General features: G+C 41.5%; 2 protein-coding genes across 4 annotated transcripts in view; one reads left to right on the top strand and one right to left on the bottom strand.

Annotated features, from left to right (window-relative positions):
• LOC119791947 (zinc finger protein 135-like) overlaps positions 1-2,383 on the bottom strand; it is a 64,347-nt gene extending 61,964 nt beyond the window's left edge. For all 3 annotated transcript variants that reach the window (XM_038298348.1, XM_038298347.1, XM_038298349.1), the window contains exons 1-2: positions 2,210-2,383; positions 867-964 (exon numbers count right to left, since the gene is read on the bottom strand). The gene's annotated coding sequence lies outside the window, so the exon portion shown is untranslated. The remainder of the gene's footprint in view (positions 1-866; positions 965-2,209) is intronic.
• A 1,118-nt stretch (positions 2,384-3,501) lies between these two features.
• The window catches only part of LOC119791957 (NACHT, LRR and PYD domains-containing protein 12-like), a 31,105-nt gene continuing 8,120 nt past the window's right edge, over positions 3,502-26,486 (top strand). The window contains exons 1-8 of the mRNA XM_038298362.1: positions 3,502-3,637; positions 7,915-8,028; positions 13,345-13,440; positions 18,962-19,040; positions 19,185-19,416; positions 19,560-21,330; positions 21,687-21,860; positions 26,417-26,486. The exon at positions 26,417-26,486 is cut by the window's right edge and continues 104 nt beyond it. Coding sequence (XP_038154290.1) covers positions 7,952-8,028; positions 13,345-13,440; positions 18,962-19,040; positions 19,185-19,416; positions 19,560-21,330; positions 21,687-21,860; positions 26,417-26,486 — 2,499 coding nt within the window. The 5' untranslated portion in view covers positions 3,502-3,637; positions 7,915-7,951. The remainder of the gene's footprint in view (positions 3,638-7,914; positions 8,029-13,344; positions 13,441-18,961; positions 19,041-19,184; positions 19,417-19,559; positions 21,331-21,686; positions 21,861-26,416) is intronic.

Below are 26,486 nucleotides of genomic sequence, written 5' to 3'. Positions count from 1 at the left end.
CTCCAGCGTCGGACGCTTTGACGCCAGAATGCTTAGACTAATTTTATTTCTTTACATGTTCCGCTCCTGACACTGCTGGACCTCTCCACGCCGTCCCCCATAGACTTTGCGGGTAAACCAGATGTTCTGACGCCCAGATGGCGCCCGGTGTGAACGCAGCATGAGGTCTGAGCTCAGACCATGTCGGCGTCTCACTGCATCGTCACCGAGTCCAAAGATCCTTCAACTGATTTCCAGATAAACTGACTGAAAACGTTTCCCGGGTTACAGGGAGCCAACCGACTGATTTTCTGTTTTAATCATAATTTCTATTTCAGTCACAGCAACGTTCCAAAGGAGATCTAAGTGTTTTACTTCTTTTTTTTTCGTTTTTAGAATAAGCGATATTTACACAAATTATTGCCTAATCGGAAGTTATTTTATTTGCACATATACAGGAAGAATCGCGCGTCAGGGACGGATCGCGCTTCTGCGACGGATCGCGCGTCAGGGACGGGGACGGATCGCGCGTCAGGGACGGGGACGGATCGCGCGTCAGGGACGGGGACGGATCGCGCGTCAGGGACGGCGAAGGATCGCGCGTCAGGGACGGATCGCGCGTCAGGGACGGATCGTCCTTCTGCGAAGGATCGCGCGTCAGGGACGGATCGTCCTTCTGCGAAGGATCGCGCGTCAGGGACGGATCGTCCTTCTGCGAAGGATCGGGAAGTGACAGGAATTTCAGTTGACTGACTTACAGAAAATCCTCCATTCAGAAACCATGAATCATGTTATGAATGGAATCTTTGGTAAAATCAATCGTCACGCCTCCTACTTGAGTTTTTCTATTCAAACCAAGCTATGTGGAACCGAAATCCAACACGCACCTCAGCCTGTCGTCCGTTAGAACTGGTTCAAACCAGATAAAGCAGGCCTGAGGAGGGAGGAAGCGACACGTCGCTCTGAGGCCTGGAATCGTCTGAACCTGGAAAACAAGAAAACCGACAGTTAAAGGAAACAAAATGAAATCAGTGGCAAAAGATAAATCTGCTACTAAATCATTAAATGTTATGAAAAATTATTCATTTCATTATTTCACTCTGTTTTTAATAATTTCCGTCTGTGCAGCTTCTTCTTCTCTTGGGGGCGGGACTAAGAAAACTTCAATACAGAATTTTTAGAATATTCATTTAATTTTCAGATTTTTCACAGCAGACGTTAGAAATAAGATCAAAACCATTTTGCAATTTATTTACAGCTCGTTAAGGAAGCCCAGTCTGCTGCAGACGTCCACGAAGGTCAGTAGGTAAAAGGCAAGCGGGGACTTTTCTGTTCCAGTTCCAGGCCCCAAACCGGCCCCTAAGCCCCAACCCTCTGTTTGCAGCTCCGCCACACTAAGGGCCCTCCCAAACCCTGTAGTGGGTGGGACCAGTGGAGCCTTCAGCCCTTACCCCGAAATCCCACATCCTCCGTCACCGCCCCGCTACTTCCCACCTTCAATCAAGGTGCTTCCCATCCATAGTTTGGTCTGTAAAACGTTGGAAGATGTGAAGCGGCGTCAGTCAGCAGCTCCAACCACAATACACCACAGCACGCTCCAACTTCACCTCATCAGGAAGGCAAGGAAACGGCAGGATGTGTTCAGGGCTTTAGAATAATAATAATAATAATAAACACAGCAAGAGGCACTGTATATATCCCATCATGCACCTATTGCTCCTTTTAGCTCCTCCTTCTTCTTCTTCTTTGACTATCTGAGCTGATGGAAGGAGGGAATTCTCCACGGTTAATCAAGTCAATCAATCAATCAGACACCTGTCTCCATGGAAACGGCATTTTTTTCCACAGTTTGGAGCTGACAGTTAAAATAAAATGATAAAACAGCCGCACAGAAACCATGAAATCAATAAGTAAATTGTGAAAATATGAAAAATATATGTACATTTATTTGTCTTTTAAAAATAAACCTTTTTTATTTAATATCATATTGAAAAGGGAAATTTAAATATGTAATGGAACAGTTATTAGCTTTTCATGAAATATGGTAATAGTAAAGCTTAATTGTTTATCAATGAATAAAATAAATAAGATCTTTACTTTATTTCATGGTCAGAATTATTTCTCTCAATAGAGGCTAATTTAGCTGCTAACTTCAGGAACATCAGTCAGACCTTCCTATTAGCGGTTAGCTCCATCACTGAGCTGCTAGAAGCTTTACTCATAAACTCACCGCTGCTCTGCTCATAAATCCGGGTAGAAACATCCAGTAGATGAAGATAAAGATGTAGAGTTGATGACTGGATAAAAACTAAACAGCTGAAAGAACCAAACATCATTTTTATCAACAAACTCCACCTCGTTTTCTCTTTACATCCATATTAGCACAACTTCCTGTTTCCCAACAAACTCCTCCCATTTCCGGGATATTGACCAATCAGAGACCAATAAAGTTAGCGTCTTTCTTTTTCTTCTTTTCTTTTATGGCGGATGGCCAACAGCTTTACATCAAATTATATTTTTTTTATTTTTTACTCTGTCGATAAATAAATAATGCTTTTCTTATTCTGTGAATATCCTTTATATATCCTTCATTTCCCAATATTCCTTTCAGATTCCATTCTTAGATTTAGATTTATTTAGTCATTTTGTATACACGAGTAAATTTAATTTAAAACAGCTCTAAACAATTTCATTTTTTAAAGTGCAGCCGTGAAAAAAAAGTAATAAAAACATATAAAAAAGAAAAAAATGCAATATAAGCAAATAACCATGTATTTACAGTTCTAAACTTTTTTTATAAATATAAAATCAGTGTGATGTCTGTGGGGAAGAAGCTGCTGCACCTGCATTGAATGCTGTGAATTACAGGCCTGAGATTTTCCAGTCCCGCTCCCGCCTGCAATTCCTGCATGATTCCGACTTTCGCCTACAGCTTAAGGCAATTTGTGTCATTAGTTTGAGGAATTAACACGTTACTGTGCTCCTTATGCTAAGACTCGTGAATAACCAGATGATCTTCTTTTATAATTATAAATGAATATGTGCTTAATATTTAGAAATCATGCAGTTTGCAGTGTCACCACCAGAGGGAGAACAATCCCTGCTAATGAATAGTCCAGTTGTTCCCTCTTAATAATAATAATTTTAGGTTTTCCCACAATGGAGAAATTTACCTCTGCATTTAACCCCTCCCCTTGGGGAGCAGTGGGCTGCCATTGTGCAGAACCCGGGGAGCACTGTGGGGTTAAGGGTTTTGCTCAGGGACCCAGAGTGGCAGTCTGTAGGATGGGTTCTTGAACTCCTAACCTCATGGTTCCCAGCTCTATGTCCTAACCACTTCCCCCTTAAAGCAGATCCTGGAACGTGGATCAGCAGGACCTCAATGAAGCCATTTAAAATGCAGCAGGGTTTTTGTATTCAGACTGGGAGCCATGAGAAGGTGAACTTTTCTCAGTCTGACCAGTCAGACCAGTTAGTGCAGCAAGAAACAACCAGCAGCCCTGTTATCTGGGATTATCTGTCCTCATGACGTCGTCATAAAACATTTTCTTCAGGACTTCTCTCCTTCCTCACAAAGTCTTCATCAAACTGCCTCTATTGTCGCTGCAGAAGTTTCACTGACTGGATTTTGGTTCTGAGAGAAGAAACTTCAGAGGTGGTGAGCTGTGATATCATCAGTTACGCAACATTCCTCATATCACCTGTTTATGTAGAACACACAATTCAGGTCTGTTTGCCTATGACTGTGGTTCAGATTCGCTTTTCATCCATTTTACTTTGTTTCCTGCTAGAATGTTTTCTAGAAATGGAATTAATGTTAAATGTATTTAAATGTTTCAGATTTTTCATTTGTTTGTCATTAATGAAGCAGATAATCTACCAGTTGAATTTGATGATTGTGAAATAAAATAGTGACAACCAGTCAGATTGAATCAGGGGCAGTGGGTGGAAATGTTGCTCCATGGCGCCATCTAGTGGACAGGCTCCTCTGTCTCACACTACTGACTGGCTCTGTACCAGTACTCGCACTTCCACCTGTATGGCGCTGCGCAGGCTCGGACTGAGAACGATTTCCGGCCCTGGCATTTGTGTATTAACCGATTTATTTTCAAGCATCACACGACAACCATCACCCAGACTTCTATAATGCGGTTTTACTGGCTTTGGTTATAAGACGGACGCCATAGTGACTGCTGCTGCGTAACGTCCACACTCACCACATCAGCAGGGTGTCACAGACTCATGTTTACCAGCCCAAAAAATGCTCATAAACCGCCTGGATATACGAAATCTCGCCCAATTTGAACCAACGTCTATTGATCTCTTAGGCCATAAATCTAAAGAAGAAATTTTTTTTACCCATAGACGGCCATCCTAAACAGCCAGATTGGGAAACATTCCAACCTGGCAACAATGCACGTTAAGACGGGAAACGTTAGCCTTTAGATGCAAAACCCCATCATGGACCGCAACATATTTCTGCAAAAATATTCTAACATAATTTCGCCAAATATAAGAGGAACATCATAGTTTGGTTTAAAGAAAGCATTTTAGTTTTATTATTCATCCATTATTTATTATTTAGTTTGTAGCAAGGATGTTACAGTTTGAAGAAATAGAAAATGACACCATATGCCAACCGTCACAAGGATGTGCATGACAAGGAGGGGCTATATATACTGCATGCATCATTTAGGTAGTAAACAATGGATAACTTCTTGGGATCCCTCAGTTATATACTGTCACAGGTAGGAGCTTCGGCCGGAGAGTGAGCGTTGGGGCCGATATGATTTGATCCAGTTGAACTTTCAAAGTTAGCAAAACTATTGTCTTCATCTAAGCCTTCAACTTGGATGTTAGATCCAGTTCCAACCAGGTTATTTAAGGAGGTATTCCCTTTGATCTCCTCCTCCATTTTAGATGTGATTAATCTATCTCTGTTACAGGGATATGTACCTAAAGCTTTTAAGATTGCTGGAATTAAACCTCTGCTTAAGAAACCGTCTCTTGACCCAGATGACTTGGTCAATTATAGACCTATATCCAATCTTCATTTCTTATCCAAAATTCTTGAGAAAGTAGTTGCCAAACAAGTGTGCGATCACTTCCACCATAATGAACTTTTTGAAGTTTCAGTCTGGCTTTAGAGCTCATCATAGCACTGAAACAGCTCTGGTGAAAGTCACTAATGATATTCTCATGGCCTCAGATAATGGACTTGTATCTGTGCTCGTCCTGTTGGATCTCAGTGCTGCATTTGATCCAGTTGATCAGAATATTCTTTTAGAAAGACTTGAATATTTTGTTGGAATTAAAGGAACAGCTCTAGACTGGTTTAAATCTGATCTATCTGATAGATTTAAGTTTGTTCATGTTAATGATAGATCTTCCTCATGCTCAAAGGTTACCTGTGGAGTACCACAGGGATCAGTGCTAGGACCAATTCTCTTTACTTTATACATGCTCCCAATTGGTAGAATTATTAGACAGCATGGGATTAATTTCCACTGTTATGCTGATGATACCCAGCTATATCTGTCTATAATCCAGATGAAGCTAACCCATTACATAGATTACAGGCATGTCTGAAGACATAAAAACCTGGATGACTCTTAACTTTCTGCTTCTGAATGCAGATAAAACAGAAGTTATAGTCTTTGGACAAGAGTCTTTGAAAAAGAAGCTGATTAGCCAGTCACTTCATTTGGATGGGATTAAACTGATTTCAGATAATAAAGTAAAAAATCTTGGTGTTGTTTTTGATCAGGACCTGTCATTTAAATCCCATATCAAAGAGGTTTCTAGAATTTCCTTCTTTCATCTGAGGAATATTGCAAAAATGAGAAATATCCTGTCCAGGGGTGATGCTGAGAAACTAGTCCATGCATTTGTTACTTCAAGGCTGGACTATTGTAATTCTTTACTATCAGGAAGTCCACAAACTGTAGTTAAAAGCCTTCAGCTGATCCAAAATGCTGCAGCCAGAGTTCTAATGAAAATTAAAAAGAGAGATCATATCTCTCCTATCCTGGCTTCTCTTCATTGGCTTCCTGTTAAATCCAGAATAGAATTTAAAATCCTCCTTCTCACATATAAAGCCTTAAATGGCCAAGCTCCATCTGATATCAGAGATCTGATTGTTCCTTATGTTCCTAACAGAGCACTTCGCTCTCAATCTGCAGGTTTACTAGTGGTTCCTAGAATTTCTAAAAGTAGAATGGGAGGCAGATCTTTTAGTTCTCAGGCTCCTCTCCTGTGGAACCAACTACCAGTTTTAGTCCGTGAGGCAGACACCCTGTCTACTTTTAAGGCTAGGCTAGGGCCGCCTGTGGAGCTGGTTGACAGTTGCCTTTTGCATCTATGCTTAGTGTGAGGGATTGCTGAAGAGTCAATGAGTCGATGCAATCAGCTGGTTTTCCTTAGATAGAAAACTTTGAATCAATCTGACTGGATGATCTGGATCTATAAACTGACCTGAGATGACGTGTTGTGAATTGGAGCTATAGAAATAAACTGAATTGAAAAGTAGATATAAATATGCCAGAGCAGCATCAAACTTACTTAGTGTTCATAAAACACACACAAAATTGGAAACAGACTCTTTCCATTAATGTTTTTATCAGCTCTGAGTATCCAGGCATATTCTTGACTGAGCTGCACCCCGCATTCACTGTCCAGGCGCTGTTGTTTAAGTGTTCCTTGGAAATCCTAGCACTCAGTAATAGGCTTTCAGACAGAAAGAACTTTAATATCTTTCTTATACACATTCTGGTCAGACTAAATTCCTTAGTCTGCAGAAAGGCTACAAAGGATTTAAAATCACAGTTAATCCAAGCAATTACAGTAAGTTAAGAAAACATAAAATATCAGGAAATAATCCCAGAGAAACAATCTAAATGTTATGAGAATAATTATTTTCATCCCGAACTTTCCCTAATAGGATAAACTCCTCCTCTCCCTTGACATTTTATAGCCTTGACTTAGACTTAGACAAACTTTATTGTCCTTTTGCATACACAGGGTGTATACAAAATAAAATTTTGATGCATGCAGCTTTTCAACAGTGAAATAAACATTTCCATTTATAAAGTGCAGCAGAGATCAGAATGTAAACAGTGTCAGAGAGGCATGGTGCAAAAGGCCTTGATGTGGATGGTTCATAGCAGTGCAAAAATAAATAAATAGATATGGTGCAAAAATGCAGTAGAAACACTGAGTTGAGTTCTATTTAAAGGGATTATTAAAAAGATAATAATGGAGGGAAGAGGAGCCCCCATGATCCTCTCTGTTGTTCTCACCTTCTTCCAGTCTGAGGCGCTGCAGCCTCCACACCACACAGTGAGACAGCTGCTCAGAACGCTCTCTATGGTGCTTCTGTAGAAGGGGGGCAGGTGGGCTCTCCTCATCCTCCGCAGGAAGTCCAAGCGCTTCTGGGCCCTTTGGACCAGTGAGGTGGTGTTTCCAGTCCAGGTGAGGGTGTCTGTGATGTGCTAAATCATTTGACTGCTTTTGTGAAAATGAGTTGCGACTTAATTTGGCCCAGAACTCCAGACTTAATCCCTTATGTAGGTATCATGAAATAGGACCCTGGCCCTGACCAGGTTAAAGTCTCTACATCAAATTGCCATAGTAACAAGTCTGACTCAGAGGGAGCCAGCTGTATTAAACCCAAATGAAAACAATATAAGCCAGATTTGGCAACCCAAACCTATATGAACTAAGCCAGTTTTATCAGTCCACCACTGATATAGTGCCCTGATAGAAGAACAGCAGCTGAAGACAGCTTCCTCTTCCTCACCGCTGTCTATCTACAATTAACTGATGCTGATGTGAAGCAGAGAAGAAGAGCCAATCAGAGCAGCAGCTGATCTTTTTCCAGCACTAATGATTTATCAGAGCTGATGTTCAGATGAATAATCTGTGTTTCTTCTGCAGGTAGAAGGTGAGTGTGAGCGGATGTGAATTCAACAGCATGGATCAGTGTGAGGACAGAGAGGAGGGAGCCCCTCCCTCTAAAATCACTCGGAGTGAGGAAGATGAAGCTCAGAGGTGAGATCATCTCTAACTGTCCTCAGGCCTTTTCACACAGTGTTCACTATGTTCATGTTGAAAACCCTGAAGACAGAGAAGCAAAAGAACTGTATGATACACTTAAAAGGTTTGACTCAACAAGTTAAACAGTCAACACACCATGGAGGACATATTCTGGACCTGGTCATCAGCAAAGGTGTAAATATTTCTAATGTTTCCCTATGAGAACATTTTCTGTTAACTTTGAAACCATTTTTTAACTGATTTAAGAACCAAAAGAAATATTATAAGGAAGTGTGTTAGAGAGTTAGTGTGCAGGCTTATCCTACTGCTTCCACTTTACCCTGAAACTATATTTCTCCTCATTAATAGAGGAGAATAAGAATAATCCTAGATATCTTTTTAATCCAGTTGCCAAAATCACCCAGAGCCATAGCTCTGTTGAACCGTCCATTCCACCTGCTCTTAGCAGCAATAATTTTATAGGATTCTTTATAAATAAGATTGATATAATTAAAAATAAGATCATTAGCACTCCTCTATCTACAATTGGTTTATCTCTGGAAGGTGAGGCAGCAAACTGAGGTAGATAGAGAGAAATATCAGCTGTGCTGCTGCCATCAACACCTTTCTTCCTGTTTAAAGGGAGTTTTTCCTCTCCACTGTCGCTACAAGCATGCTTAATGTGAGGGATTGCTGAAGAGTCAATGAGTCGATGCAATCAGCTGGTTTTCCTTAGATAGAAAACTTTGAATCAATCTGACTGGATGATCTGGTGAACTGGAAAGTGACCTGAGATGACATGATGTGAATTGGAGCTATAGAAATAAACTGAATAGAAACTCAGTAGATGAGCTGGTTGATAGTTTCCATTCTAAAGTTGCAGACATCATTGATTCCATTGCTCCAATTAAAGTGAAGGCTGTCTATGGGAGGATAAAATCTCCATGGAGAAATGCTCCAGCAGTGAAAAGCTAAAACAGGGAGTGAAGGAAAGCCAAACAAAGGTGGAGAATGAATGGACTTCAGGTTCACTATGAAACCTTTAGAGAAGCTTCACATATATAATTTACAACTAAAAGATGCAGGAGAATCTTTCTTCTCTGAGATTATAAACAAAAACATCAACAACGCTCATACCTTATTAGACATAGTCAACAGGTTAGCGAACCCCCCATCACAGTGGACGATGAACTCCATGCTAAAAGGGCCTGCAATTACTTTGCAAAGCTCTTTACTGAAAAAATACAGGATATTAGAAAAGCAGTCTGCACATCAAGTCCACCTCCAGAACCAATACTTTCTCCTTTTAAAATAAACTCCGTTAGAATTTCCCAATTCTGCCAAATAAACTGCAAAAGTGTACAAGGAACTCTTCAGAAGCTAAGCTCCTCTTCCTGCTTTCTGTTTTATCCTCAGGTTTTATTAAGAAGGTTTTACCTGTTTTAGAGTCTGATCTGATTCAAATCAGAAACTCATCCCTCATATAGATGTTTTCCCTCGTGCCTTAAAAACAGCAATTATCAAGGCATTGTTGAAGACTTAGATTTAGACATGTCACAAAAGCTTTTTTGTACAGCTTACGTGACATGTACAGTGAAATACCTTCTTAACAATGTCCAGCTGCTTTGATGTCTTCCAATCAGGTTTCCATGCCAACCACAGTACAGAAACTGCCTAACTAAGCTGTTCAATTACATAAATTAAGACTCTGGAAGAACCACAGTGCTGGTACTGGTGGACCTCAGTGCAGCGTTTGTTGCTGCTGATCACTGGATTTTATAAGAGCGTCTGGAAAACTGGGTCGGCCTTTCTGGTTCAGGACTGGACTGGTTTAAATCCTACCTGAAGGATATGGAGTTCTATGACCCGATTCCCACTACTCCTCTGAAACTGATCCAGGCTGATCCAAGCTTGGATCAGTTAACATGCCAGAAAAACCCAAAAAATGAGTCAGCTGGCTGTGAATGGGAGATGAAGCGGTCTGCTTATGCGCTCTTTGTTATCAAAGAACAGAGCCACAGATTAACCCTGCTGAGCCGTACTAATGAACCAATACCAGTTAAGGACAGTTCAGTTGTGTGCCATTTACACTAAACAGTTATCTTGGTTACCATGCTCGGTCCGTTTTTGGCACAGTTTCAAAAGAGTAGTGTAAATGGGACTAATGTGTCAGTAGGGAACTTTAAATCAGAGACCAGAAAATCACATGTGGGGTCCCTCAAGGCCCCATTCTGGGGCCCCTCCTATAACATCTACATGCTCCCCTTGGCTCAGATTATAGCAAACCAGACCAGTTAGTTTTATTCAGTTTCTACAACTGAATAAAAACCAAGCTAAGGTAATAATCTTCGGACCAAAGGATCCAGAGTTAGCTCCCAGCTTCATCTGCTGCAGCTAGAAACCACTGATTATGGCTGAAATAATGATGGACTCAGACCTGAACCTTTAGAGGCTCAGAAAGGAAGTTACTGAATCAGCCTTTGATCACCTGAAGAACATCTCCAGCATTAACCTTACTATGGTGTTAGGGTCCCTACGGACCCGTTTTGAGTTTTAGCATGCTTAAAGGTACTTCATACATTTGTTTTTTGCGTTGAAACTTTTTGACTTTGTCAAAGACTTCCATTTAAACAAAGTAAAATCAAATTTTATTTTTTTACTAAATTATAAAGTGCTCTGGTGAAAAAAATGACTTTTGTGGTGTTTGGGTCATTTGTGACCCGGTTAAAATTTTTGATTATAAAACAATAAAAAATGCCTAAAATGTAATCATGAACACACAATCAACCAACAGCCTCTTCTTCCAACCACTTGAGCTTCATTTAGGGCCTTTTGTCTTAGCCTTTGCGAGAACAAACAAAGGGAGACATGTCCAGGCTTGTCAAGCCATTTGAGTGTAGAGGTGGTGACTTGAAGAGTACACATCACCAATTCACAGGATGCAACAATAAGGAGAAGATTCACTGTAAATAAAGCTTTGGATCACATCTTTGCTGCAAATGAGGCAGAGGACACACAGGATTTTTGCGATGGAGATGAGCAGGCCTCTGAGAACGGGCAACAATGTCGCTTTGGACCTTTCAGATGATCTCAAGAGTCCTCAGATTTGACAATCGATACACCAGAGCAAAATCTGACAAGCTTGCTCCCATCAGGGATGTTTGGGAGAGATGGGTGAAACTCCTTCCACTGATGTTCAACCCAGGGCCAGAGGTGACAGTGGATGAACGTTTTCTCCCTTTTCGAGGAAAATGCCCGTTCCGGCAATACATGCCCAGCAAGCCAGGCAAATATGGCATAAAAATCTGGGCAGCCTGTGATGCTAAAACAAGCTATGCCTTGAACCTACAGATTTACACAGGAAAATCTGCAAGCGGCATCCTTGAAAAAAAAACAAGGAAAACGGGTATTTCTCGATTTGACTACTGGCTGCAGGGTCACATCACTTGTGACAATTTGTTTTACATGCTATGACCTTGGACAAGAACTTCTCAGGAGGAAACTCACCATGGTGGGCACCATAAAAAAAAAATAAACCTGAGCTGCCTGCTGAAATGTGGCTGGTGAAGGACAGGAGGAGTGGACAATCTGGACAAGCTGACTGCCACCTACACTTGCCAGCGAATGACCAGGAGATGGCCTATGGTTGTGTTTTACAACATCCTCAATGTGTCTGCATACAATGCATTTGTGTTGTGGACCCATATTCACCAAGGGTGGAATTCAACCCAAAACACTAAGCGGAGAATGTTTTTTGAGGAGCTTGGGAATTCCCATGTCAAGCCGCACATTGAGCAACGGGAATGGGTGCCCCGAGACCCAGCTACTGCAGACTTGGTCAGACAGCTGCAGTGGTCACCAAACACGCCATCCACATCCACAGCAACAAGAAGAGTATCAGCATCACCTTCACCCTCTGCAGCCAGCCCTGCCTCAAGCACCCCATCCACAGCCACAATGCCAGTGAGACCACCTCGCTCAAAAAGAAAGAGGTGTCAGGTCTGCCCTAGCAATATGGACAGAAAAACCTACACAGTGTGCTTCACCTGCAACAAATATATCTGCAAAGAACACACCAAAAGTGTAAATATACACAAATATAAATATTGTATTCAAGTTCTATTGAAAAAAGACTTGTTTTTGCCCTTTTCTTGAAGTAAATATATACGGGTCCAAAATGACCCGAAACACTATAGATGTTACTATATTTGATAATATTAAAATTAAAATCTTTTTTTTGTTGAACATTTATGAAATGTGTTTTAATATCTCTCAGTTGCACTCAGGTAACAAAACAACTGATTATTTTGTTGCCTTCTTCTCTTAAGGTTCATTGGACCACTATTTAGACATTGAAAACGAGAGGTATGCTGCTAAAACAAAGGCCCAGGGGGCCACAAAAAATATTAAAACCAATCTTTTCATAGATAAGGGAGCCCAATCAGCTAAACAAGAGTTAAGAAAAACATTGGATGATAAAAGATTGTTTTTAGGGTATTTTATGGCTGATTTAATACTCGGGTCCAAAATGACCCGCTAACACTACAGATGGCAGCAGAAAGCTAACACAAGAGGAAGGTTAAAGGACTGATGTCCAGCAGGATCTAGAAAAACACATTCATGCATTTATCTTTAGTAGAATTGATCCCTGAAACAGTCTTCATAGGTTTTTTTTTGCTTCTATTTTATTGTTTAATTCATGTAAAGCACTTTGAAGGGTCATTTTATTGAAGTGTGCAATAGAAATTAAATGACCTGCCTTGTTTTGCCTACATCGGGCCAAACAGACCTGGTCATGAAGCTGCTGCTGTTTGTCTGTGGCTTTTAATCCAGACTGAACAGAACCAGTTCAGCATGATACCAGGGGTTTTTGACCACCAGCAGAACCAGCTGAGTGACACCAGCCTGTTGGTCAGAGCTCTGGGTTCCGGCAGGAACCATCTAGAAAAACTCACCAACTTCCACCACATTTTCTGGATCTTGGTGACTAACATTTGTTCAACTTTCTTCCTCCTAAAGAGGAAGGCTGATCAGACATTGATGGAAGAACCTTTACACTGACCCAGATCAACAGAACCAGAAGATCCTCTAAGCTGATACTGACTGTCTATCTAATGGGTCTCAAAAAAATATGTTCTAATGTAGCAGAATCTATGTGACCAGTTTTTACACAGAGTTGTTCTGCATCAAACCCAAACGGACATAAAACTCTGAGCCATTATTTAACATGAAGACAATTATATCTGCCTCCATTCATTAGCCAAGTTCCTGTGGTATTTGTTCATTTGGGATAGAAACATCTTTACAGAGTGTTAATTGTGTTTCTTTCAGGATCCATCCAGAACCTAGCTGTGTGTCCTTCAAGACTAACTGCTCAAAGGATCCTCCTCTTCAGTTTAAACCTTCTGGACCTCCATCTTCAGAAAGGTGACCTGTATCTAAGTTATCTCTGTGGAAACTGGGTAAATCTGAAATGTTTTAACTCCAGAATGTGTTTAGGGTGAGTTCAGTTCTTTAATCAACAATATCCCAAAATGTTGGATTTGCACTGCAGTGCCAGCCAGCTCAGCAATAGCAGGAGGAATTAAAGAAGCCCTAAGAGGCCATGTTCTAATATTTCCAACTATAGTACTTGAGTATTGATACTCTGTAAAATCATACTCAACTACAAGTAGAGGTAATACCTGAGTATTCAAAACTACAAATGAAATTGTCAAAAATCAGTACATTGTTATGTTTTAGCATGGAGAACCCAATAATTCAAGGTGACACTGTATGGATATTTAAGGTTTTATTGACAACTGTTAGGATGTTGCAGACAAAGGGCAGCTGGACTGAGTCTGACAGTTCATGCAGAAGCAGATTTGAACCAGAGTAGCCAACCAAAAAGGCTAGACTTCGGCTGGGAGAGAGGATTAGCCAAGGCTTGAATCTGCAGAAAAACATCTGACACAGGTAGAACCTGTAGCAATGGTCAGGAGCCAGGCCCGATGCAACAAGGGAAGGAAACCAAACAATTGCCTAGGGCCTGGGGGCCCCCAGACAATGGCTGACCTTGTTATAAAGTCTATCTATCAACTAACAGTATAAGCACCAATGTTCCCTCAAAGCTGCGCATTTGGGGCGGCAGTGGCGTTGGATGTAGGAGTTTGCCCTGAAATTGAAGGGTTGACAGTTCAAGCCCTGAATCCGACTTTCATTGTCGTTGTGTCCTTGGGCAAGACACTTCACCTGCATTGTCTACTGATGGTGGTCAGAGGGCCCGGTGGCACTAGTGTACGACAGCCCTGCTTCTGTCAGTGAGCCCCAGGGCAGCTGTGGCTACAATGTAGCTTGCCACCATTAGTGTGTGAGTGTATGGGTGAATGAATGTAGTGTAAAGCCCTTTGGTCAAGTCTCCTGACTTAAAAAAAGGCGCTATATTTACCATTTACCATTGTGCACTGCTCTTGCGTTCTTAGCCAACAATGAAATCTATGCACCGCATAATATAAAATCCAACATAAACTGCAAATCAATTAGACCAATAATTTTTTTTCTATTTCTAATCTGTGCATCATTCGTTTTACAACCTGAAACCAACAATGAAAATATAAACAACTGTCGTCCCCACCAAGCTTCCTTGAGTAACACAGACCAGTTTTTTCTCTGCGATGTTAAATATAGTAATAACAATAAAAATGTAGAAAGTCATCATTATTTTACAGTATTAAGTATTTCGTTTGGGCACTTAAAGCAACTTATCCTGCTGGACACTGGATGTTCCAGCTGGTTTTATTGATGTTGTGAGAGTTTACCAGGAGATTATGAATATATTAAGTAACTAGAACTGGAAGTTATAGTTAATTAATAGGTCATTCAAATCAAGGGTAAAACTACCGTAGTTATTAATTATCTGTTGTATGATTATTACTGTCACTTGCTTACTGGCCAGGGTTTTAGCCCCTTTCCTAAAAGGGTTAGACTCTTGAATCCGGCTGTTAAAAATCCAGTTGTCTTTCACCAGTTTAGTAATTAAGGCTATGGCAATCAGAAACTTTATTAATCACGAACCCTATAAATTAGTCTCTGTTAATTCGGATGCTACTGAAAGAATAGTGAATGCAGTCTGAGTGATAATTTATTCACTGTGTAAAATGAACGCAAAAGACCACAGGTTAAAATACAATGGTACCTTTATTAGCTACAATGACACAGTATTATATCTAATAACTAAGCGAAACATTAAATACTACTTCCGTTCAAAGTCCGAGATGTTCGAAGTTTAAGGCTTAATGCATTTGAAAGTATGCTTTATAATAGCAGCAGATACAATATAAATAAACCCTGACACACACACAGATATTAACTGCAGTCAGAACAGTGAAGTTTCATTCAGTTAATGGTGAAAAATGAATGATGACTCGGGAATATATGAATCTATGAATAGGTTGAAATGGATTAGCTCAGCTGGCCCCAGGGGTTCTGGTCTGGTCTAACTGAAGCAAAGAGAGGGTTAGCTCACGGTGTACTAGTTATCTTCAGCAACACATGACTCGTTCAGTCTATGCAGTGAGCATTAGCATTCAGTTAAACTCTTAAAACCATCAGCAGTTGAATCAGAAAGGTTATTTTAAGTAAAACACCAACATGACTAACTATTCTACCTAGTTCACCCAAGCAGAGCACTTATTAAGCATCAGATGCAAAGGAGGGGTAAGGATGCAGTAACTGTTTTGGTTCGGTGGAGGGAAGGCCTTTGGCTCGGTCCAGTGTTCAGCAGGCCTCGCCTACGGTCCAGTCCCTTCGTCAAACAGCAACTCAAACAGATTTGGATAAATCAGATGCAACAATAAGAGGCAATTTTGCAAGGGGGTTGATTTTATAACTCATGGTAGCTAACCCATGGTGGTTGGATTTTTGCCGCAGCCTCCAGCAGCACCTACTTGGTGCAGCTTCGTCTCTCTGTCTCAGGCAGTCATGGCTTGCAAGGGCTCCTTCGGCAATCAGCGATTGGGGGCCCCGTTGTTCGGCGGTTAGATTTCGGTTAGCAGAGCTCGATTAGCTCTTCTCTGTCTCTGCTGCAGCAGGATTAAGGAAACAGTGCGTTCAACTCCGTTTGAATCGCAGGAAGAATAAAAACACTACATTAAGCTCCTTCTGAATTGCAGGAAAAAGGCAGTCTGACTCGGTCCAGCACTGCCTGGTGTTCTGACAGGGAAGTTAAGTCAATGATGTCTAATAGTCTCCTGATGTTGTCTGAGGCACACCGCCCTTTAAAAAAAAACAGACTGATCAAGAACAGAAACACATCAAAGATGCTCTCCGAAACTGTGGATATCCAAACTGGGCTTTTATCAAATCAGCAAGGAAATCCAAAAGACACGCAACAGAAGACAGCGATGGGAAAATTAAATGCAAAAACATCACAATCCCTTATGTTGCTGGAGTGTCTGAAAAGCTCAAGAGGATTTTCTCCAAACACAAGATCCCAGTACATTTCAAGCCAAACCAAACCCTTAAACAGAGGCTAGTGCATCCTAAAGATAAAACCCCCCAGACCGAATATGAGCGGAGTGGTATATGCTGTTCAGTGCAGCGATTAATGCTCTGATCTTTATATTGGCGAAACAAAACAACCTCTCCACAGACGCATGGCCCAACACAGAAGAGCGGCCACCTCTGGACAAGACTCCGCAGTACACCTACACCTTGTAGTCAAAGGACATTCTTTTGAGGACCAGAATGTCCATATTCTGGATAAAGAAAATAGGTGGTTTGAGAGGGGCTTGAAGGAAGCCATCTATGTTAAGAGAGAAAAAACAACTTTTAACAGAGGTGGTGGACTCAGATTCCAGCTTCTAAAAACATACAATTCAATCATAGACATGATCCCTTCCAGATATCACCAAACCCCCCACCCCATCACAGAGGAACGAGGGACCTACCCGCTCCAGCCGGTGAACAATACCTCCTTAACGACCAACCCCTAGAATCATAGACAGGTTCAGATATTACAGGAGACAATCCACCCCTTAATGGCAATCCCCCCTTTAACGATCAACCCCTAGAATCATAGACAGGTTTCAGGTATTACAGGAGACAATCCACCCCTTAATGGCAATCCCCCCTTTAACGACCAACCCCTAGAATCATAGACAGGTTCAGATATTACAGGCTAACGATGGAACTAAACGACCCATTCATCGGTTACCATTGCATGTTTCCAAGCGATACAAGGCGTTGTCCATATAAGACTCAAACTCACTGCGGATCCAGACATTTGAATTGAGAAAGCTTCCTGGAGAGGTGGAGAAACGTCTTCAAATCTTGAAAACCAAGTCCAGTGGATATTTTTTGAATTTTTACGGAATGACTATGACCTGGATGACTGAGAACCTTCATCAGCAGACTGTTAGGTTAATTGGCATCTCTAAATCCTCCTTAGGTGTGAGTTTGAGTGTGAATGGTTGTTTTTTCTGTTTGTCTCTGTGTTGCCCTGCAATGGACTGGAGAGCTGTCCAGAGTGGACACTGCTTCTCTCCCGTAGACAGCTGGAGTTAGGCACCAGCACCCCTCACAACCCCAGCTGGGTTAAAGGGAGATGGAAAATGGATGGATATTAATGCTTTGAACTCTCTGCTGCTCATTAGTTTAAGGTTCTGATCGAACTGTTTGATTATTTTACACATTTTTTATCTTATTTCTGCTGTTATTTCTCTTCTGTATTATCATCTAATTCATGTAAAGCAATTTCAATTATCAATGTACTGCATTGTGCTGTACAAATAAACATCACTTGCCTTGCTTTTCTTTACCTTTGGATTCATTGTTATGTCATGATTTTACTAAAGTTCAGACCCAAATGCAGAAGCCCAAACAGGATGACCAGGGGAAAGGGTTTAACAGGTTTTATTGAAGAGATAATGCAGAGACATGTGTTGCTCTGAACACTGCTCAACCGGAACTGAAAAGCGCGGGGAAGGCACAGCGATTAGTTCAGGTTCTGTGGGAAATTTGATTCATGAACTTGGAGAAGAGGATTTGGTTGCTGACTCACGTTTCCAGCAAAGTTGTTGAATCTTTGACTCCAGTCTGTATTCTGTAATTCCACTGTTTGTCTGATTCGGTGGAGGGCAAAACAGGGTTTACCCAGAATGCGGTTGTTTGCAGGTGAACGGAGAAACTGACTGCCACTCAGATTTCCTGCGGTACTTGAACGGGTCGTAATGGAGATGAATCCCTTTCTCAGTGTGAAGCTCAAACGATCTCTTGGGGAAAGTGGATCCAAACCTCTTGTTTGAACCCCTGCTCAGTTTGAAGCTCAGTTGATCCTTCCAGGGAGGGAAGGTCTGAAAAATCCAGTTTGCAGGATGACTTCCTGCTGAGAGGCAAAAGACAAACAATGTTAAGACTCAGGTTGACAAGAACTCAGTTAGACTCAGCAAAACTCAGCTTGGCTAGAGTACCCAAAACTGGCAAACACTCTGGCGTCGAGGTAGTGGCAGTCAGCAGCTTAAGAACACTCCGTTAACGAGGAAACCATCAGCAGGTGTGTGGGAAGGTGGACCAGAACCAGGCGCCTCCTGGTGGAGGACGGGAGACAAACACAGAACACAAACACACAGAACAGGAGTCCTGACAGTAATCCTTTATTACTTGGCCTTAATAAATGTTTTTATTGTTGGCATTTCTTGCAGTTGTTGCCTGATATTTTCCGATGGTTGAAAAAACAGTAAAGTGGTTTAAACAGAAAAAAAATTATAGAAAAATGTCACCATCATTACTGAGCCAAGCCAAAGAAAGTTTTTAATTCTTTGTTGTACCATCAGCATGAGCAGACCTTCAGAACCACAGGGAGTCAAATGGTTTAATGCAATCTCTTTGTATGACTTTGTGTACCTTTACATTGTGTTTGTCTACTGTGGACAGAGATAATGTGGGCTAATTCTTTCTGGTTGCTCCACAGAGTGGAACAGCAGAACACACAGGTTAACAGTGGTCTGTCTGCCCATCAACATCAAATACAGCTGGACTCCATATTTATGGTCTGTAATGGTCAGCAACTACTTAATCATGTCTTTTGTCAACAGTCATCTCCATGTAACACTTGATAGAACAGTAGACAATCACTGTGTCTAGCATGGTTTGGATTTGTCGTAATATATCCTTGAAATTTTATTTTGTTCCAGTTGCTGGAGGGCCGAATTGTCAGTTTTGTGAAGGATGAGTTGAAAAAGATCAAGAAGGGTCTGAGTCCCAGTGGCCAGGAATACCCAGAGAGTCAGAGAGATGAGAAGGAGGTGGGTGGAGGTAAGGATGAACAGCAGGAAAGGAGGAGCAGCAGAGAAGCACTGATGAAGATCACAGTGAACTTCCTGAGAATGATGAAGGAGGAGGAGCTGGCTGACCTTCTGCTGAGCAGTAAGAGGATTATTGCAAAGATTTAACCTGATGGATAAAACACAAATTTAGTGATGTCTTAGGGAGTGAAATTATATTTAATCGAATTATCGTCAGATTATGACTTTCTTTCTGTCTTGATTTTATTTTTTGTTTTAATTAAGAACAACCAGGAGTTTGTGAAGATAAACTTAAATCAGGTCTGAAGAAGAAGTTCCAGTTTGTGTTTGAGGGAATCGCTAAAGCAGGAAGTCCAACCCCTCTGAACCAGATCTACACAGAGCTCTACATCACAGAGGGAGGAACTGGAGAGGTCAATGATGAACATGAGGTCAGACAGATTGAAGCAGCATCCAGGAAACCAAACAGACCAGAAACAATAATCAGACCAGAAGACATATTTGATAACTCACCTGGAAGAGATCAACCAATCAGAGCAGTGATGACACAGGGAGTGGCTGGCATTGGGAAAACAGTCTTAACCCAGAAGTTCACTCTGGACTGGGCTGAAGGCAAAGCCCACCAGAACATCCAGTTCATATTTCCATTCACCTTCAGAGAGCTGAATGTGCTGAAAGAGAAAAAGTTCAGCTTGGTGGAACTTGTTCATCACTTCTTCACTGAAACCAAAGGAATCAGCAGCTTTGAAGACTTCCAGGTTCTGATCATCTTGGATGGTCTGGATGAGAGTCGACTTCCTCTGGACTTCACCAACAAGGAGATCCTGACTGATGTTACAGAGTCCACCTCAGTGGATGTTCTGCTGATAAACCTCATCAGAGGGGAACTGCTTCCCTCTGCTCTCCTCTGGATAACCACACGACCTGCAGCAGCCAATCAGATCCCTCCTCACTGTGTTGGCATGGTGACAGAGGTCAGAGGGTTCAACAACCCACAGAAGGAGGAGTACTTCAGGAAGAGATTCAGAGATAAGAAGCGAGCCAGTAAGATCATCTCCCACATGAAGGCATCTAGAAGTCTCTACATCATGTGTCACATCCCAGTGTTCTGCTGGATCACTGCTACGGTTCTGGAGGATGTGTTGAAGACCAGAGAGGGAGGAGAGCTGCCCAGCACCCTGACTGAGATGTACATCCACTTCCTGGTGGTTCAGACCAAAGTGAAGAAGATCAAGTATGATGGAGGAGCTGAAACAGATCAACACTGGAGTCCAGAGAGCAGGAAGATGATTGAGTCTCTGGGAAAACTGGCTTTTGATCAGCTGCAGAAAGGAAAGCTGATCTTCTATGAATCAGACCTGACAGAGTGTGGCATCGATATCACAGCAGCCTCAGTTTACTCAGGAGTGTTCACACAGATCTTTAGAGAGGAGAGAGGGCTGTACCAGGAGAAGGTGTTCTGCTTCGTCCATCTGAGTGTTCAGGAGTTTCTGGCTGCTCTTCATGTTCATCTGACCTTCATCAACTCTGGAATCAACCTGATGGAAGAAAAACAAACATCTATGCAGAATGAACCAAAGTCTCTCCATCAGACAGCTGTAGACCAGGCCTTACAGAGTCCAAATGGACACCTGGACTTGTTCCTCCGCTTCCTCCTGGGACTTTCACTGCAGACCAATCAGAGTCTCCTAAAAGGTCTGTTGACACAGACAGGAAGTAGCTCCCAGACCAATCAGAAAACAGTTCAGTACATCAAGAAGAAGATCAGTGAGAATGAGTCTGCAGAGAAAAGCATCAATCTGTTCCACTGCCTGAATGAACTGAAGGATCGTTCTCTGGTACAGGAGATCCAACAGTCTGTGAGTTCTGGAAGTCTCTACATAGATAAACTGTCTCCTGCTCAGTGGTCAGCTCTGGTCTTCATCTTGGTGTCATCAGGAGAAAATCTGGATGTTTTTGACCTGAAGAAATACTCAGCTTCAGAGGAGGTTCTTCTGAGGCTGCTGCCAGTGGTTAAAGCCTCCAACAAAGCTCTGTAAGGACACTGATTGTTACTGTATTTATTGTTGACAGTAAAAGAAATCTGCTGATAAAGATTTAAATATTGATTCATATTGTTTCAGTTTAATGGTATTTAATGGTATTGCTTGGAAACATGCAAATAGAAACTGACAAGCGGGTAGTTTGGCTCGTCGGTTTCCATTTGCATGTTTCCAAGCAATACAAGGCCTTGTCTATATAAAGTCTCACACTCACTGCGGATCCAGACATTTGAACTGAGAAAGCTTCTTGAAGGGAAAGCAAAACGTCTTCAAATCTTGGAAACCAAGTCCAGTGGATTGTTTTTTAAACTTTTACAGAAAAAATGTAATAACCTCCCCATCTCCTTAGGCTGAGTGGTTGTTTCCTCTCAGAGAGAAGCTGTGCAGCTCTGTCCTCAGTTCTCAGCTCCCAGTCCTCCAGTCTCAGAGAACTGGACCTGAGTAACAACAACCTGCAGGATTCAGGAGTGAAGCTTCTATCTGATGGACTGGAGAGCCCAAACTGCAAACTAGAAACTCTCAGGTAAATGTTCTTAATCCTTACTCATGTCACTAACTGCTACCAAAAATATATGAAAATGTTTTTTTTTTATTACAAATTCTATTAAAGTCAGTTTATGTATATAGTGTAAATTCACAATTCAATTCAATTATACTTCATCAACCCCCGAAGGGAGATTTAGTTTTGGTACACGCCGTCCAACGGGACAAAAAGACACAGAAGGACATTACTCAGACATTTTAATGGGGGACATGGTGTCTGACATAAAAGGAGCTGCCCTTATAGTAAGAAAACAAAAGAAAGGGATCACAGTAGGTAAAAGGAGGAAAACAAATTTTTGTACTTGTTTGTATCTTTAGCAGGATACAGTTAAAACAGATAATGTGACATCTTGCTGAATGATTATTGGAGAATGAGAGGCAAGTTTTCTTATCTAAGCATCATTGTGTTTGCATGTGAGTGCGCAGAATAAGTCCATGAAGCCGTGGGTCATTGTCCTTGACAGATATAACAGTTCATCATCCGACCAACAAGGCAGCTTTACAGATGTCTGCAGGGAAGGGAGGGGGGCATAGGCCAGAGCCTCATATTTACATTTCATTCCAGGAGAGTTGAGTAGACACTGGTCTCTCAGGCCAGCAGGGAGCCAAATTTGAGATAGAAACAGATTATTTAGGTCAGGCTGGCTGTTAACCCTTTCTGCCAGCCTTCAGAGTTTTTTCTGTAGTCTGATCATGGCAAAACCCAATAGTACAAATTTTATCGATCACTCAGCCAAGATCCGAGCTTACAGCTTTATCCAAGATTATACCATTTCTCATGTGAGTCCAGGAACCACAGCCAGCCTTTGATTATGTGCAAGGATTACATCCAGTTTACGGTTCTGCTACCTTAACATATTAGTCTGAGTGTTGATAGCTCTGCAGATCCCATCGTACATTTTGGATAGCTTAAAAAAATGGCCCAAACGGCCCCTGACATCTTCCTAATTGTGCCAGATATTCACCAACTCCAAACAGTAGAATTCCTGTCATCAAAAATCCAATTATGTATGCAACAGACACCATCGTTAGGCACACAATCTTCCACTTCTGCCAAGAATCCATTGTGTACCTGGAGAAAAATGTACCATTTTGACACGAGGGTTCTCCCTTACTTTGTCTCCCTGTTGACAAAATTTGATCAACTGCATTAAGAGACCAGCTAAACAGATTCATTATTTAGTTTAAAGGTTTTAGGAAGATATGTGAGATAGGCTCCAACAAAAGATGAGCTGCACAGCTAAGCAGGGTAGACAGAGAGGGAGGGAGACAGAGAAAATTCTTTTGTTCTGACTCTTGAAGGAGGCGGTCACATTTTGCTGCTCCTATTCATCCCTGCTCTCTCCCTGCTGTGTCTTGTCTTTTCTGAGCTCCCTCTTCATATCACCTGAATTCAAACAATAGATCTGGTCAGCTGGTCTTTAAATGAAATTGATCAAATTTTCTAAACTGGAAGACAGGGAAAGGGGGATCCTTCATCTCCTGCTGGGAAATACTTCATGGGATACACTATGAACTCCTGGAAGGCTTGGAGGAAAGTGTGTTTTACTGTGTTGTCAGTGGAGAATGTCAAAGATGTATGGATTTCTGAGATTTATGATACTTGGGTTTCTCCTGTTTGGATTTGGCGGATGCCTGATGTATCTACAATTACAGAGGATGTCGGCAGCGATTTGGGCACTGATCAGGCTGTCAGCAGCAGTTCACACACTCGCAAACGCGAACAAGCAGGACTGTGAGCTCTTGAATGTGCAGCTCGCTTCAAGGCGAGAAAGCCCAAGAAGATCAGAATATTGGTATCACTATGTGGAGTCAGCAAAAAAAGACAACAAAGGCTGATGAAACATTCCTGTGCAGCCTGCTCTCAAAACAATAAGTGTTTACTTGGATTAAACCTCTTCCTTATCAAACCTCCCCTGGATGTTATGGCAGAGGGCCCAGAACTGCCGGCTCCCACCAACGCCCAACCCCCCAACCTGCGGACACCTGTGAATGTATCCAGAACTTCAGCGCCGGTTGCAAAACTTCCATCTTTTCAAGGACGATGGCCTGTGGACAGCAGTGATGGACAAATTGAACGCACTCATCATACACACAACTGAAGCTCAAATGTCAGCCATAAGAATGAGCCAATGGCATTGATTGATTGACTGATGATTGATTGATTGATAAAAGTGTCTTCCTCCACCAACGGCCAAGTCAGAAAAAAATTGGTTAAAAGTTTTCTAATCTTAGAAACCTAGTAATTTTCATTAATTATTAACTAAACACTTATTAACTAAACACTTATCCGAGATAGTGATATAGCAGTGACGACTTTGTACAAATACCTCCTACTGAGCAGCCTACAGCAGCATAACTACATAAATGACTCAAGGTTAAGATGAAAGAAATGGGATGTGATGAAATAAGATAAGGCTAATGAAGATAACACTGAAATATTGAAAATTTTATATTCTTTAGCTTGACAGCTAATGAAAAACTAACAGATCTTAAAAGGAAAAAGATGTGCTGTGCTTTTATTAATAAAAAAAGGCTAATTACTTTTTACATATGGGTAACACTGTTAATTGCAGTTTAATGCCGTACATTAAAACAGCTTGACTGATTAAAGTGAATACTTACCGTTTAAGTGGACTCTGGAACAAAGAGTGAATGCTCTCTGTGCAGAGACAGAGTAGGAACAGAGATTGTGGAATATGTGCTTCTTATTTGCTAAAGGTACTTAGTGTGGGTGGATGTTCAGTATCCAATAGTTGCTCACACAGACTAAAACTAGAAAAGTGAGACAATGGTGGATAGATCTACAGATTCAATGGCAGTGTTGCTAAACTGGAAGCGTTCTCTTACATCCAAGGCTAAATGTTCCCGTGATTATCTCATTAAAATCAGAAATGGTTTATTCTTTAGTAGTGTTTTTTTCACACATTTATTTCTGTAATTAGCTGCTACTCATAGAAAAGCAAAAATACAATTAACAGTAATAAAGTAAATAAAGTGGCCATGAGAAATTTAGTACAAGAAATGGAAGCACAAACTGAGAAAATGAGTGAAAATTGTAAATTTTTAAGAAAAGGGGGATAAATTGATGCAATCAGCTGGTTTTCCTTAGATAGAAATCTTTGTTAAGTGGGATGGAGTATCTCAGTGCAGGAGAAGTGCTCACTATCACAGATTTTAACAATATTTGAGGGAAATGGTTATATTGTGTATGTGGAAAAAGTTTTAGATCTTTGTGTTCATCTCATAAAAAGCGGGAGCAAAATCAAAACTGTTGTGTTTATATTTTTTTGAGAGTATTTACCACCTTAGTTTGGCTTTGTGCAGTTATTTTTTTGTAATGCATGTCAGCCAATAAGCTGTAGCAGCAGCAGCACAGACGCTATCCTCCTCGGCCCCTGCAGCAGAGACGGCCTCCTCCAGAGGCCCTCATTCGTCGCCGGCCCATCGGCCGGTCCCCAGAGACTCTGCCTCGCCTCCGGCCCCACGGCCGGCCTCCAGAGACTTTCCGTTGCCTTCGCCCGCCTTTGGGTGGGTTGTTTTGTTTTTTGGACTCTGACGTTTGGTTTTGTGTTTCGTGCCCTCCTTGCTGGTCCCCCTTCTGCCCACCCTGGGTGGGTTGTTTTTTGTTTCTGGACATTTTAGGGCGTCTGGGATCCGCCCTTAAGTGGGGGGCACTGTCATGGTCTTGGTTCTGTTGTGCTTTACTTTGCTCCATGTTTTCCAGTTTTATTTGTTTAGTTCCTATTTTGTTGTAGTTTCTAGATATATTTTAGTCGTTGCTGGCTTCTCATGCTGTTGTATTCCTACCTCGTCTCTCCCTGGCTCCTCGTGTTTGGTTTCCCCAGATTTCTCCATGGTTCTGGTTTGCTTTACATTATTAGTTGGACTTTTGGATTCCTGTTTTGGACAAGGCCAGCCATTGTCTGGGGGGCCCTGTGCAGCTCGAGGCCCAAGCAATTGCTTGGTTTGCTTGCCTTGTTGCAACGGGCCTGATCATATTCAGGGGATGCCATAAATATAATTTCTTACAGAATTGCTTTTTAATGGAATCCATTAAGTTATTACTACTGAGACCCAGGGGAATGGTTAGCTCATGTGTTAATCAATTCAGTTTATGTCTATAGCTCCAATTCACAGCACATGTCATCTCAAGGCACTTTACTATTCAACCAGATTATACAGTCAAATTGAGTTATGACTCTGAGTTTGGCAACTGTGTTAAATAGAAACCTAGGATTCTTCTTCTTCTTTATTTATAATGACAAATATGCTGATCTAATCCCCCATAAATACAACTGCCCATTTCAAATATTATTTTTCATTACTCTCAGAAGAAAATACAATTTGGTTGAACTGTAAAGTGCCTTGAGATGACTTGTGTTGTGAATTAGTGCTATATAAATAAACTGAATTGAATTGAATTGATTGATATTGTATTTTAGGATTTTGCAAACTTAAAATGTGTACTTCAGAACTTGGGCTATGTCTGAACTTTTTCATGTTTCAGTCGTGGGTTAAATTGTGTTTCTGCAGGTTGTCAGACTGTCTGATCTCAGAGGAAGGCTTTGCTTCTCTGGTCTCAGCTCTGAGATCCAACCCCTCC

Source organism: Cyprinodon tularosa, unplaced genomic scaffold, assembly GCF_016077235.1.
Source record: "Cyprinodon tularosa strain WSP-4 unplaced genomic scaffold, ASM1607723v1 ctg406, whole genome shotgun sequence".
NCBI lineage: Eukaryota > Metazoa > Chordata > Actinopteri > Cyprinodontiformes > Cyprinodontidae > Cyprinodon > Cyprinodon tularosa.
The sequence above is the reverse complement of the archived record's forward strand: the minus strand, read 5'-3'. Positions and strand labels throughout refer to the sequence as shown.